Source organism: Eptatretus burgeri, chromosome 2, assembly GCF_056783735.1.
Source record: "Eptatretus burgeri isolate ZD-2024b chromosome 2, Ebu_testis_v1, whole genome shotgun sequence".
In the NCBI taxonomy this organism is placed as follows: Eukaryota; Metazoa; Chordata; class Myxini; order Myxiniformes; family Myxinidae; genus Eptatretus; species Eptatretus burgeri.
In genome coordinates, this window is record NC_140962.1 from 82,827,466 (window position 1) to 82,840,496 (window position 13,031).

Genomic DNA, 13,031 nt, shown 5'->3' on the forward strand with positions numbered 1-13,031 from the left:
AGCTGCACAGGAGGTACTCCCACGGAGTGGATTTTCACTTTTTTTTTGCGTTTTTGCGTTTTGCGGAATGAAGGGTTTTACGGTGGCTGGAGTGCAAATCCTGCCACCAACCTCCTAATAAAAAGTAACCCAACTGCAGGAGGACGTCCGCAGACACAGTTGGGCACTAGATATGGTGGACATCATGGATGTCTAGTGCAGTGATGATTTGAATCGTCGAGCGGCAGCCTTTTACTAGGCTATGCCACGTGATCGTCGGCGATACGCTGCCACGCACTATGCATACGTTAGACTATCGTTGGGCATAGGTTGTGAACGCCAACAACACGCTGAGCATTCGTTGGTACAAGTTATCCATATGTTATCGAAATGTTCTGTGTACGTTACTAATAAGTTATGCATATGTCCAACTCGTTCTGAATATGCCAAAAACTGAAAAAAAAAAAAAACATCAATAGTTCAGCGTACGCCAGCGTTTTACATGCATTTCGATACGTTGCCATACGCTGGGTAAAACGTCAAGGTGTGACAGCGGCTTTAGCAGGGACTTTGTTCCAAACGATCTGTTCCTTTTTGCTGGAACGTCCTTGGCAGTGTCGCTCGGCTGCATCTGATCCAGTAAAGTGATCCGTTTCGGACAAGGCATACCGAGGGCGTGTTCCCCAGTAATTAAGTCACGGGATTAATTAGGTAACCCGGTTAACCCACAGGCAGGAGGACGCAAAGTCATGCGGTTGAGTTATTGGCGTTCACGATCGGTTCGCGACCCGCCGCATCACCGAATCATCCGTGTGCGACGGATTGCAATTCCGGGGAGTCTTGTGGGAACCCGAGATAGCTCCCCCCGGTGGTCTTCTCACCCGACCCCCAACAATATTATATATTATATATAGTGTTGCAGTTCTGGGAACCGCATCCCTCCAAAGCAATAGCAACCATCATACAGCGTTCCCTCGACAGTTATTCCATTAATATACGTTCAGATAGTCCCTTCCCTTTTGTCTCCCGGGACAACGGGACAGTGCGTTGTGTAAACTTCATAGCTAGGTCTGATTAAATCACTGCACTCATTCCTATTCTTTTTTTCTACTCTTATTTCTGAGGTAAATCCCAGCCATGTGCGCCCTTCGGACGGACTGACGCACAGATAGACACGATTGGATGGACAACATGAAAGCATAATGCGTCCGGCAACAAAGTTGCCCAAGGCACAAAAAGATCTCAAGGATGCACATGATCGATGAAGTTTAATTTTCCTAACTATATTCCCCATGGTAAGTCAATCATATGTATATGAAGCTTTGCATCGATCCGTTAAGTGGTTGCAGAGGAGTTTTTTTGTTGTTGTTGATAGAGTCAATTAAAGGGAGTGGGTTTGCAGGTGTTAGCCGCAATGGAGTCTCGTCTCTTTACATTTCGACATTGATTTGGCTTTCCGACATACAGGAGCAAAATGTGGTGTGCGCGCGTACGCATATGTGCGTTACAACATCCCGGTGATTCACAAACATCTTATTCTGCAACATTATTTTACCAAAAACGTTGCTCATCTGAAACATAGCTAATGAAGTTCTACCTTCCACAAGCTTGGGAAACATTTATCACTTAGGAGCTCTTCTGGTCAACACATGACCTTCATCCACAAGCTGGAATTTACACATGTGTGACTCAGGTCTTCTATTAGCTTCAACCTTTGAATTAAAACTATATTAATAAATCCCTGAACATAACACAGTGACCATGTAAATGATGAACAATCAGAGCAGCATGTACAAAATACCAACACAGCATCGCTCAGCTATCAAGATACAGTTTTACCTCATGGACACAAAATAAGCAAATCACCAAGTTCTATTCAGAGTTAAAAGGTGCAAAAACAAACTGGAGGTGACAATTGGCTCACCTGGCCCACAACAACAAAGCAGCTGAAGATGATGGTGCCCAACCTGCAAATAGGTCATGATAAAAAGTCAATTTGGTCACCAATCTCCTGACATCGTCATAAACAAATTTGTAGTGCTAAACATCATACATTTGGTCAATAGGTGCACACCAAACTGACAATTTGAAAACTTTCGACACCTGGAAAGCACAACTTTGAATCCTGTACCTTATATTAATTTGTCAATTTTGTCAAAACATCCAATGCAATTTGGCTCTACAAAGTCACAGTTGCATCTCTGTACCATTATGAACAAAGTGTGTGTAGAGGGATGGGAAGAATGTTAGAAAAAAGTGACTCACTGCCAAAACCAATTCCGATTGATACTAAGTCTGAGCATTTAACAACGCAGTCTCACTGGGGTAGATGGATTACAGTCGATCTGAGATCCCGTGAAGGCGAACACACAGCATTTCTTCGTTCGTATGCAGCACAAGGCTGAGGGGTAGCAGCATCATTGGCTGAGGGCAAGGCTGTTCTGCTGATGCGGGTAAGAATTTTGAATTTCGCTGTGGTGCCGGCGATAGCCTGCCAACTCTTTGCGAAGGAACACAGCAGTATGCGAGGCGAATAATCCCCCAATCAAGACATTAAATTGTGATGGTAATGGTTCATATATAGGATAGTAAACGCTAATCTGTTGAATCGTTATTGGTTCAAACAAACGCTACAAACTTGGATATAATCAACATTCAAGGTACAAAATCAAATTATGGTTAAATTATACAACTTTGTCAAACTGTGCCCAATGTCACGAAGGAAGGCTAGTGAGGCCAGCAAATCTTGCAGTGCACATCAGACCTAAATCAACCCGTGTTCTGAGGTGTGCGGAAGGCTTTCGAGAAATGCAGCAAATGTTATCTTGAAACGATTTGCTGTGGCCACAGATGTGGCATAATCTGCACATTCTTCACCTCCGAGTTAAATTAGCCAACTTTGTTTCAAATATTCTTGGGAAATAAATCTCTTGCCAGAGTATAAAGATTACACTTGACATGAAAATCATCCACAAATACTAGAGGAGATCCGAATGCAAACTCTCACCCCGATTACAATAGCCACTAGCGTCCCTTCGGGAAAGATTGAGGTTAATAATGGGCTCGAAAGCCACGTGGCCAAGGGACATTATAACTGAACAGCAGAGAATGATCACCCACTAGAATCCAACCTGTGCCAATCAATGGAGAGGACTGGCAGGAAAGCCAAGATATATGCACACTCACCTTTGAACTGTCTATGCCTGGTAGTATTGACTTAACAGTTAAGATGGTTGCCTTAAAATTATTGGGGTTTTGAGTTCAAGCCCCTGTTGTGCTGTTAGATAACACCAGATCGTCATCCTGACTCAGCCTGTCATCCTTTCGAGGTCAGCAAAATAAGTACCAGCTTACTGGAAACAGGGGGCACTAAATCAGTGGCACATCCACGCTCTCAGCAATGATGCAACCATCAGCCACAGGCTGCATACAAAATAGTAACAAGTTGAACTGTCGAGTCTGGGTTTGAATCTCATTCCAGCTACAAGCTTTCACCCTGGTGTTTCGCATGCAGGGCGAGGTGTCAATCAGTGAAAGGATGTTAAGTCAGAGGTCCCATCTGCCAAGACGAGTTTTTGGTGGATGTACCCATCTTCCAGATCCCATGGTGTGTTTTATAGTCTGCGAGTTATTGGCAGCACCTGAGCTAAATTACAAATGTCTACCATATTCTGGCCTGACCGGCCAGTTCATGAGGGACATGAAAGATTCCACAAGGTTTGTAAGAATTGGGACTGTAAAGTGGTGATCGTAGTAGTAGCAGTAGAAGTCGTAGTCGTAGTAAAATTAGTAGAGAAAGTAAGAAGTCTAACCACTTGACCATACAGCCAGTTCAGAGCAGGCATCAGCCTTACTATAATTCATGGGCTGGTGTGTGTTTGTCACACTACTCCTCCCACCCTCCCACAGTTCTGGGCTGATTACACCGAGACTTGTGGCATAGGATCAGCATGACCCCAATTAGTGCAAAGGAGTGTTTTTACCTTTGCCAGTGGTCTGGGAGGGGGGGGGGGGACACCAATTCTCTATGTAAATGTGCATCGTGTAGTGTCATTCCAGGTGGGGAAGGGTATTATTAAAAGTCCCCACACTTTACAGTGGAGTATTCCTATCCCCACGTTTTCCAGTGTTGGAAGATGTTTTGAATTACGCAGTGAGAGGTATTCTGAATTACACGTTTGAATAAGGATAACAACATAATCCCCTCCCCCCCCCCCCCCCGCTCCCCCCCTGGCCACTCCCATAGGGAGCGGTAACTTCAAGTATCAATAAATCAAGGATGACATCAAAGCTTAAGGAATAGCTATTCTGCTTCAAAAATGTATGGAGTGTGGAGAATACCGAATGCCAAAAACTCTGTCAATGAGGAATCCTCCAAGAAAGCAGAGGATAACATTTGGCCACGAATACCATGCATACAACTGCATGAATTTCACAGAATTCACTTTCATGTCCTGCAACAAACAAAGCATGAGATTACTTCCTTGGCAACAGAAATCAAGGTAGAGATAGACACCTCTTCAAATCAACCATAGAAATGCATACAAACCTGCATTATTTGTGTTTGGAGAGCAGCTGGTATGTCATAACAAAAGTAGCTTCCTGGATGGGAGCGGAGGTGGGGGGGGGAACCTACATCAGAAAATTGCAACTTCAGGATTGAGGGTGCAAGTATAAGGTGTGAAACAGCGTTTCACTCAATAACATTAACACTCATCACAGCCTGTTCTCTCTATCGAGTGCAGCCTATGGCTGCTGGTTGCATCATTGGTTGGGACACGGCTATGCCGCTGACGCAGTGTCCCCCTTACCAGTACACTGGTGCTCATTTTACCGACCTCGCAAGGATGACAGGCTGAGTCAACCTCCTGGTGTATCTTTAATTCAGCGGCCAACGGGACTTGAACTCAGGACCATAGGATCCCAAGCCGCCACCCAAACCACTAAGCTAACACTAGGCCACAGCCTTTAAAGCATGTGCAAACTTGACAATTATGCAACCTTTTTCACAATTGCTTCTTGCATAGATCTAATGTCACTGCAAATGGCAGATTGGAAAACAAATACTTTTCTTAGCATGATATATCGGTCAGATTGAGATATCAGTGACTTCACAGCAACTACTGACAAGTCTTTCTTTTGATATCTACCTCCTATACTACACCCAAGATGGATGGAGGTTTATGTTTTAACCCCTGACTGTCTGTGAGCATGATATTCTCAAAAAGTTATGGATGGATTTAGACAAAATTTAATGCATGACGAGGACGAATTGATTAGATTTTGGTGAAGATTTAGATCGAGATATTTAAATTTTTCTCGTGATTCTTCACCGATAAGAGATAGGGTCAAAAACGATTAAAAAAAAGCACAATGATATGATATGTAGCACGATATTTCAGAACGTTGCGGATGCGTTGTAACAAAACCTGGTGAATGAGTTTGGTAGGCGACAAGAACAAGCCGATAGGATTTTGGTTGAGGTCTGGAGGGAGATCCGGCCCATCACTGGGATACAAAACGTAAACTGTTCAGCCTGGCAGAGGTATGTACTCTGGAGTATTGTTTCTCAACCTTTTTTGTCCCACGCCCCACTTTGATTTTCAAAAAAAAAATCGTACGCCCCACCATGATTGGAGACACTGCAGTAAATACTACAAATAAGGAATTTCCCTTGATGAAAAGTGAGTCATAGTGATGCAACAGCGTTGAATTGATCAAGGGCACGCCTTACCGGCGGATTGGCTAAAAAGGGCGTGGTGAAGCAGTTTTTAGTTATGACGCTATGAGGCATCAGTCGCAGCTTCAAACTTTTGAAAATTTGAAAGTTGAAAGCAATGAAAGCGATCATATATTGTAAGATTTATTAATTCTGAATCCTCATTCCCCACGAAAATATTGCCATGCCCCACCTTGAGAAACACTGCTTTAGAGTGCTGTTCTTATTGCAATGCTGTTTGCACAATGAGTAGCTGCATCACCTTCAGCAAAAGATTATGTTACGATTCCTTTAATGCAAATGATTTACTTGCATGTTCACACAACACTGCTTGTTGATGCTGTTAGATAAGAGACGTTTTTGGGTTTGCTTTTTCTAAATACAAAGTCGAGGCTCATGGAGAAGCTTGAACATAGAACAGATCAGGACGTCACAGAACAAAAGGAACAGTAGAAAGAAGGGGAGCATGAACTTTCAATTTAGCAGTACTTTGGCTCTGAACTTGGTAAATTGTACGGAATCTCATCCCAAGCACGCATGCGCAGAGAGGAATAAGGTAATATTTTTAGTCTGTCTGTCTGGCAGTCAAACAAAATTGAAAATCATTCTAAACAGGAAACTTACTGTTTTTAGGGATGTCAAAACAAACAAACAACAAGCATGAAAAACTAATTTAATATGTTAAATAAGGTGGTGTAAAATATAATGCATCAAGGCTGGTAAACTTCAGAAAAAAAAAGTTTGGTGTATGTGTGTATGTGTGCGTGTGTGCGTGTGTGCGTAGAACGAATGTAGTCTTTAAAGCCTTTATTTTATTTAAATTGAATTATATACTTGAACACTGGAGAATACAAATTATTTTGTCACTTCCAAAGACCTCCAGTTTAGCAGTACTCAAACAAAATATTACACCATTTTGACCAATGAAATGTGCCGCTCGTGCTCTCAGCATTGGGGAATATCAAGATTCAGCCAAAATGACGGCTCGTAGGAAATAGATTGTGCTCGGAATTGCAAAGAAAGAGTTTAAGAGACCATTCCGATGTCCTTTTTCTCAAGACAGCATGCGATAAGGTGTTGTATGAACTCTCCAGTTCCTACCATTTTTACCGTGCCGACGTTTGTGCTTAATTGGTATATCTGGAGGATTCAAATGGTTGTTTTATAACCAGCGGGTTGGAGCATGCACAGAATATGAATGACATCATTCAATAAAATAAAAATAAAAGGTGTCAGCAATGTGTTTTGAAAGATGTAGTCGCTCCACCAAAGTGTCTCAATCTACACCCTGCCTTTTCCCCCTCCATACTTTCCTGAACTTCCCCTACTGTAATCGGTCTATATATGGCCTTTCTTCTTGAGGTTACAGTCAATCAACATGGCTCACAGGGACGAGGGTGGGGCGAGTGGCATAGACACTACCATATATGGACATCCAGCACACTCAAGGACATCGGACCACAAGTGGTGTGGAAAATCCCAGGTTTGTCCAGTCATTCCACACGGGCAATCAATCATTCGGCCAATGAGCAGGCATCGTGGGTGGTCCGACACACCCCACGGGACCTGATATATGCCTGCACACTCATCTCCTTTCTTTCTGTCTCTCTCATTCTCCATATTTTGGGTTTGTTTGTGTGCCTGCTCTCTTTTCTCGTCATGGTTCCTGCTCAGTCCTGCATTGTGGTTTGGCTTGTAGCACAAATGCTGATGTGCGGCGGACACGATTGGGGAGGCATGCAGGGTATCACAAGGATGGGCCCAAACCAAGGTGATTTGGGAGAGGGCTCCGTAAGCACATACGGAATTGGCATAATTAACCGTTAGATGGACAGTTTAGGCTTCACGCAAAAGTGCTTACGAAATTAAATGCTTGGCGAGCTCACTCGGCCAATAATGTCAGGCAGATTTACTGCAGCCATGGGTTTTTAAACACCGATTCACGCCAAATTAAGCCAGCAGGCATGGGGAACCTTTTCAACCACATTCGCACACCACATTATAAAACCACCATACAAATCAAATCCACAAGGAGTAAGTATTACCAGGTAGCGCAAGCGAATATCAAGGGGCTGTCACACCTTGACGATTTCGCCAGCGTATGCTGACGTATGAAAAATTTGCCTAAAACGCTGGCACACGTCGAATACGTTATGGGTAAGTTTTGCATACGTTAAGAGCACGCTGGCATACGTCATAGTACGCAGAGCTCGTCGACAAATTTTAACATGATCAAAATTTTTCGAAGTATGCCAGCATATGACACACGTTCCGCATACGCTGGCGATAAGTTGTAAACACGTTACACGATCGTTGACACACGTTACTTGTAAGTTACTCATAAGTCGAAACACGTCGAAGTAATGTTTAGCGAACCTGAAACTTATTTCTAACCTATGAGTAACGTGCTTTGAGCCTATGAGTAACATATCTCCAACGCATGTTGACGTATGTAGACATATTTGATGTCTTCCGGACAACCACAGAACTTACTGAACGTGTTTCTAACTTACAGCTACCGTATAAAGGCGTATTGGCAGCATTTAGGGGAATTGGTATATAAAAATGGGCTTCACAGGAGGAACCCGTTAGTGTTCCAGACTCCATGGTTTTTTTCTTCAGCATGACGGTGATGTTGACACTTCCATTTCTAGTGCGGTTATGATTTAAATCTTGAGCAGCAGCCTTTTAATTATATTATATTATATTATATTATAACCGCACGAGAAATCGAAGTATCAACATCACCGTCATGCCGAAGAAAAAATAAAAAACCAATGTCACCCGCATCTTGCCAAAAGGTGGCCACGTGTGACTTCTTTAAGGTCACACTGAGGTGAACAGAGCTGCTATCCACCAGGAGCGACTCCTTGAGGAATATCTGCCTACGAGAGATTCCGATGAGAATCGTTCTACAGAGTAACCATGAAAAATATGCGTTTGTCTCATAACGTCACCAAATGACGTCATAATGTCTCAAGCTTGACATATCTAGAAAGCACTCATCGAGGTGTTCAATTTGAGGTACTACACGATATGGTTCCTAAAACTTGAAAATTTGACCTTGGGGTCAAATATGTTTGACCTGAGGCGCTAACCATGAAGGTCAAGGCCAATCGCCACCAAAAATTAATCAGCTGAGCGCCAGACCATGAACTATATTCCCATGAAGTGTGAAGACGATCCGATCAAAATTACTCAAAAAATAAGGGTTTTGTCGACTCCCCCTGATTTGCAACAAAGTAACCTTGACCTTTGACCTTCAAAATTTTATGCGCTGAAAGGGACCTCAATAGGCCTCTGATATGGGAAGTTACAAATATTTCCAATGATAGCTGTGCTCTGGAGAATTTTTTATACGTGATTACAGACAAACAAAAAAATAAATAAATAAAAAACATACAAGCTGACTATCATATCTTGCAAAAACTTCGTTTTGGCAAGATAAAAACAAAAAAAAACATTGAGTCTGGAACATTGACGGGCTCCTCCTGTGAATCGCATTTTTATATACCAATTCCCCTAAACGCTGCCAATGCGCCATGATACGGTAGCTGTAAGTTAGAAACACGTTCAGTAAGTTCTGTGGTCGTCCGGAAGACGTCAAATACGTCTACATACGTCAATATGCGTTGGAGATACGTTACTCATAGGTTAGAAATAAGTTTCGGGTTCGCTAAACATTACATCGACGTGTTTCGACTTAAGAGTAACTTACAAGTAACGTGTGTCGATGTGAGTCAACGATCGCATTACGAGCCTACAACTTATGGCCAGCGTATGTGGAATGTGCGAGTCATACGTCAAAAATTGAGTATACTTAAAATTTGTCGATGAGCTCAGCTTACTACGACGTATGCCAGCGTGCTCTTAACGTATACAAAACTTACCCATAATGTATTCGACGTGTGCCAGCGTTTTAGACAATTTTTTTCATACGTCTGCATACGCTGGCTAAATCGTCAAGGTGTGACAGGGCATGACGGTGATGTTGACACTTCGATTTCGAGTGCGGTTATGATTTGAATCGTCGAGCGGCAGCCTATTCATAGCGAACGCAGTGAGCTTCATACTTAACGCGTGGACATGAGAGAATAGGAAACAACAACAACAACAACAACAACAACAAAATACCCCTGACGATTTCGAATCCGTGTCGTTGGCTATGACCCTTTTGCTTCCGGTTGTTTTTAAACGCTGTGCGGTGTATAAACACGATTGGGTTTTATTTCTATCTTGTGAATATTACTTAAAGCGTGCACATGAGAGAATAGGAAACAACAACAACAACAACAACAACAACACAATACCATGGCAATTTGGAATCCGTGTCGTTGCCTATGACCCTTTTGCTTCCGTGTCTTTTTGCTTCCGGTTTTTGTCATGTGGAATGATGCATGCCGGGAGATAAAGGCATCGTCGGAGACATGAAAGACCCAAATAATATCAGACATGGTGTATATTTCCTCCACTGATTTTAATAAAGATATCTCCCGCATCATCAAAAAAAAATTTTAAATCGTGATTTACATTATTTGATCGCTGATCCCAAATCCAGGCCGAAGTAACCGGAAATTGCATATACAGTTGTGAACAAGTTATAGGTAAAGTCAGAAGCGAATGCCAGAAGAATTCTACGTTCAATCTAGAATTAATTTTTTTTAGATGAGATCCTGTTCTTGGCGGTGTAGTTGTCGTTGTGAAGGTAATGTTGAGGAATTTTTTTTTCAGATGAGATCCTGTTCTACGCGGTGTAGTTGTTGTCAAGGTAATATTTATTTTTTCACCGAGCAAAAAGACTTTAATTTGATATATATTTAAGAAGCGAATGTAAGAAGAATCCTACGTTCGCTTCGAGGCTTTGCCTATTCCATATTAGGCTACGTCAGGTGATCGTCGGTGATACGCTACCGCGCGCTATGCATACGTTGTGAATGCCGACAACACGCTAAGCATTGCTGCCGCACGCTCTGCATACGTTAAGCCAATCGTTGGGCATACGTTGTGAACGCCGACAACACGCTAAGCCTTCGTTGGTATAAGTTATCGAAACGTTCTGTGTACGTTACCAATACGTTATGCATACGTCCAACTCGTTATGAATACGCCAAAAACTTTTTAAAAACATCAATAGTTCAGCGTATGCCAGCGTTTTACATACATTTTGATACATTGCCATACGCTGGCAAAAACGTCAAGGTGTGACAGCGCCTTCAAGTGCATCAAACGCACGATAGCTCAACTGGACCAAGGACTGCATATGGGCGGGGTTGCCAGTCGGTGGCATCACTCAGCAAGGAGCTTGGCCAATGAGAGCCGCATGGCATCAAGCACGCACCATTGGGATGGTGACACCCATTCACACCGAGCGGACCGGTGCCATGGAGGGACCGAGCAGACCAGGACCGAGCGGACCGGGGCCGCGGCGGGACTAAGCAGACCGGGGACGGGGCTGCGGCGGGACCAGGACCGCGGTGGGACCGAGCTGACCGGGGCCGAGCGGACCGAGGGCGCGGCGGGACCGAGCGGACCGGGGCCGCGGCGGGACCGAGTGGACCAGGGCCGCGGCGGGACCGGAGACGCGGCGGGACCGAGCGGACCGGAGTCGCGGCGGGACAGAGCGGACCGGGGCCACGGCGAGGCCGCAGCGGGACCGAGCGGACAGGTGCTGCAGTTTTTCCCAGGACACGCCGGCGACACATTGACTTCACCATCTTTCTCTGTCTTTCCATATTTCATATTTCATATTCGGTCACTTGGAACACACGAAAGCAAACAACAATTGCACCTGAGACCCATTCAGGGCTGGGTTACTGACTGGCATTCACGATGTCCTCTGTCGCATTACGAAGCATTCACCCGCATCCCTCCCCACATGGCGCACAATCACCATCTCTTCCTTTCAACATCTCCCCACACAATCACCCACTCTCCTTTCAACACTTCCCCACACCATCACCCACTCTTCTTTCTCCCCCTCCACTTTTCACATTGGGACCAACATAAGCATGAAGGGTAATGTTGGGTGAGTGAGGGGTCGACAAGCCCCACCTTGTTTGTCTAATTTCCTTGGAATGTCTGAGGCACCTATGTCCATGGATTTGTGTCAAGGTGACTGATAAAGAGGCTTGTGTATTCAGGGTAAGGTTCTTTCTCTTGTAAACTGTTTTTGCTCTGGAAATACCTGTTTGCCCTGTATATGCGTGCCTTTGCTAAAGCTTATATAAACTACCAAACTGCCTGATTGTCCCTTTCTCTGTTGGTTAGATACGAGTATGTCAATAGTGGATGAGAGTTCTGCCCCGCTGTTTCATTCCGGTTAGGATTAGTGAATGTCCAACTTATGGTATCACTCGGCTGTTCTCGATTTGCAGTCATGGGGCATCGAGAGCACCGTTCCGTATCTGGGGGGGGGATTAATTTTCTGGGAAGGTAACGTGGGAATTGGACGTGCAGAACCTACCTAACTTAATCGTCTCAGATGGCATCTGTGGTTGACTCACAACCGTTCGTGCCATGGAGGGCTTCAGGGTCAAATGTCGGGAAAGCGGATCCGAGAAGCCCTCGTGACCCGGCCGCCGAACCCGTAACAATACTTTTCTTCAGACACAGTGTCACAAGTTCTTGAAATATCTTCAGTGTCTGACAGAACAAGCTCAACATCTCATTCCCACAGTTCTGAATCAACCCCACCTGGTGTTGATTCAATGGCCGGCAGGGGTTCGAACTCAGGACCCGAGGATGTTAAGCCAGCCACCCTGGACAGCAAAGCCAACACCAGGCTCGGTTACAAGGCATTTTGAGAAGAAAAAAAAAATAAACAAAACTTCATTTCTAACTAAACAGACAGAAATTTCTCGTTTTCAGTCAGACTCGACCAAGGCTCGAGCCGCCCACTTCGCACACTCGAAGCGGCCACTCTCACCTTGACCAAAGCGAGTCTGCCAAGATGTAGGATTACGTTTTCCCAACAAATCTTTTTCCCCACTAGTTTATCGTACCAAAGCTCAGTAAGCACATCAAAATTAGAACCAGGAACCGATGAGGTTTGCGCCGAGGGTCGCACAGCGCAGAAGCTCCGCATCCCGTGAGCTGTTCGGCTTCGGAATCGACATTGGCATCATTTTCGGTATCGACGCCGGGCTGTTGTATCAGCAGGTCTTGATCTTTCTGATGCGCCATCACTTGTCACGTGAACAGGCACGAGATGCAATTCATCCGAACATGAAGTAAACTTCCGATGACGTAAAGGACGTGCGCGATGACGTCTTGGCGTGTGCGCGATGACGTCTTGGCGTGTGCGCGATGACGTCATCGGCGCCTGCGCGTAACA

The 13,031-nt window shown here is 44.4% G+C and overlaps 1 protein-coding gene across 2 annotated transcripts in view; it reads right to left on the minus strand.

Moving 5' to 3' along the window:
* Positions 1 to 12,982, minus strand: part of MFSD1 (major facilitator superfamily domain containing 1) — a 50,744-nt gene extending 37,762 nt beyond the window's left edge. Inside the window, exons 1-4 of one of the 2 annotated variants that reach the window (XM_085870075.1) lie at positions 12,700 to 12,982; positions 4,529 to 4,581; positions 4,321 to 4,433; positions 1,904 to 1,946 (exon numbers count right to left, since the gene is read on the minus strand). In XM_085870075.1, coding sequence (XP_085726201.1) covers positions 1,904 to 1,946; positions 4,321 to 4,433; positions 4,529 to 4,581; positions 12,700 to 12,880 — 390 coding nt within the window. In that variant the 5' untranslated portion in view covers positions 12,881 to 12,982. The remainder of the gene's footprint in view (positions 1 to 1,903; positions 1,947 to 4,320; positions 4,434 to 4,528; positions 4,582 to 12,699) is intronic. The other variant, XM_085870076.1, reaches the window with a different exon arrangement.
* Between the last annotated feature and the right edge of the window lie 49 nt (positions 12,983 to 13,031).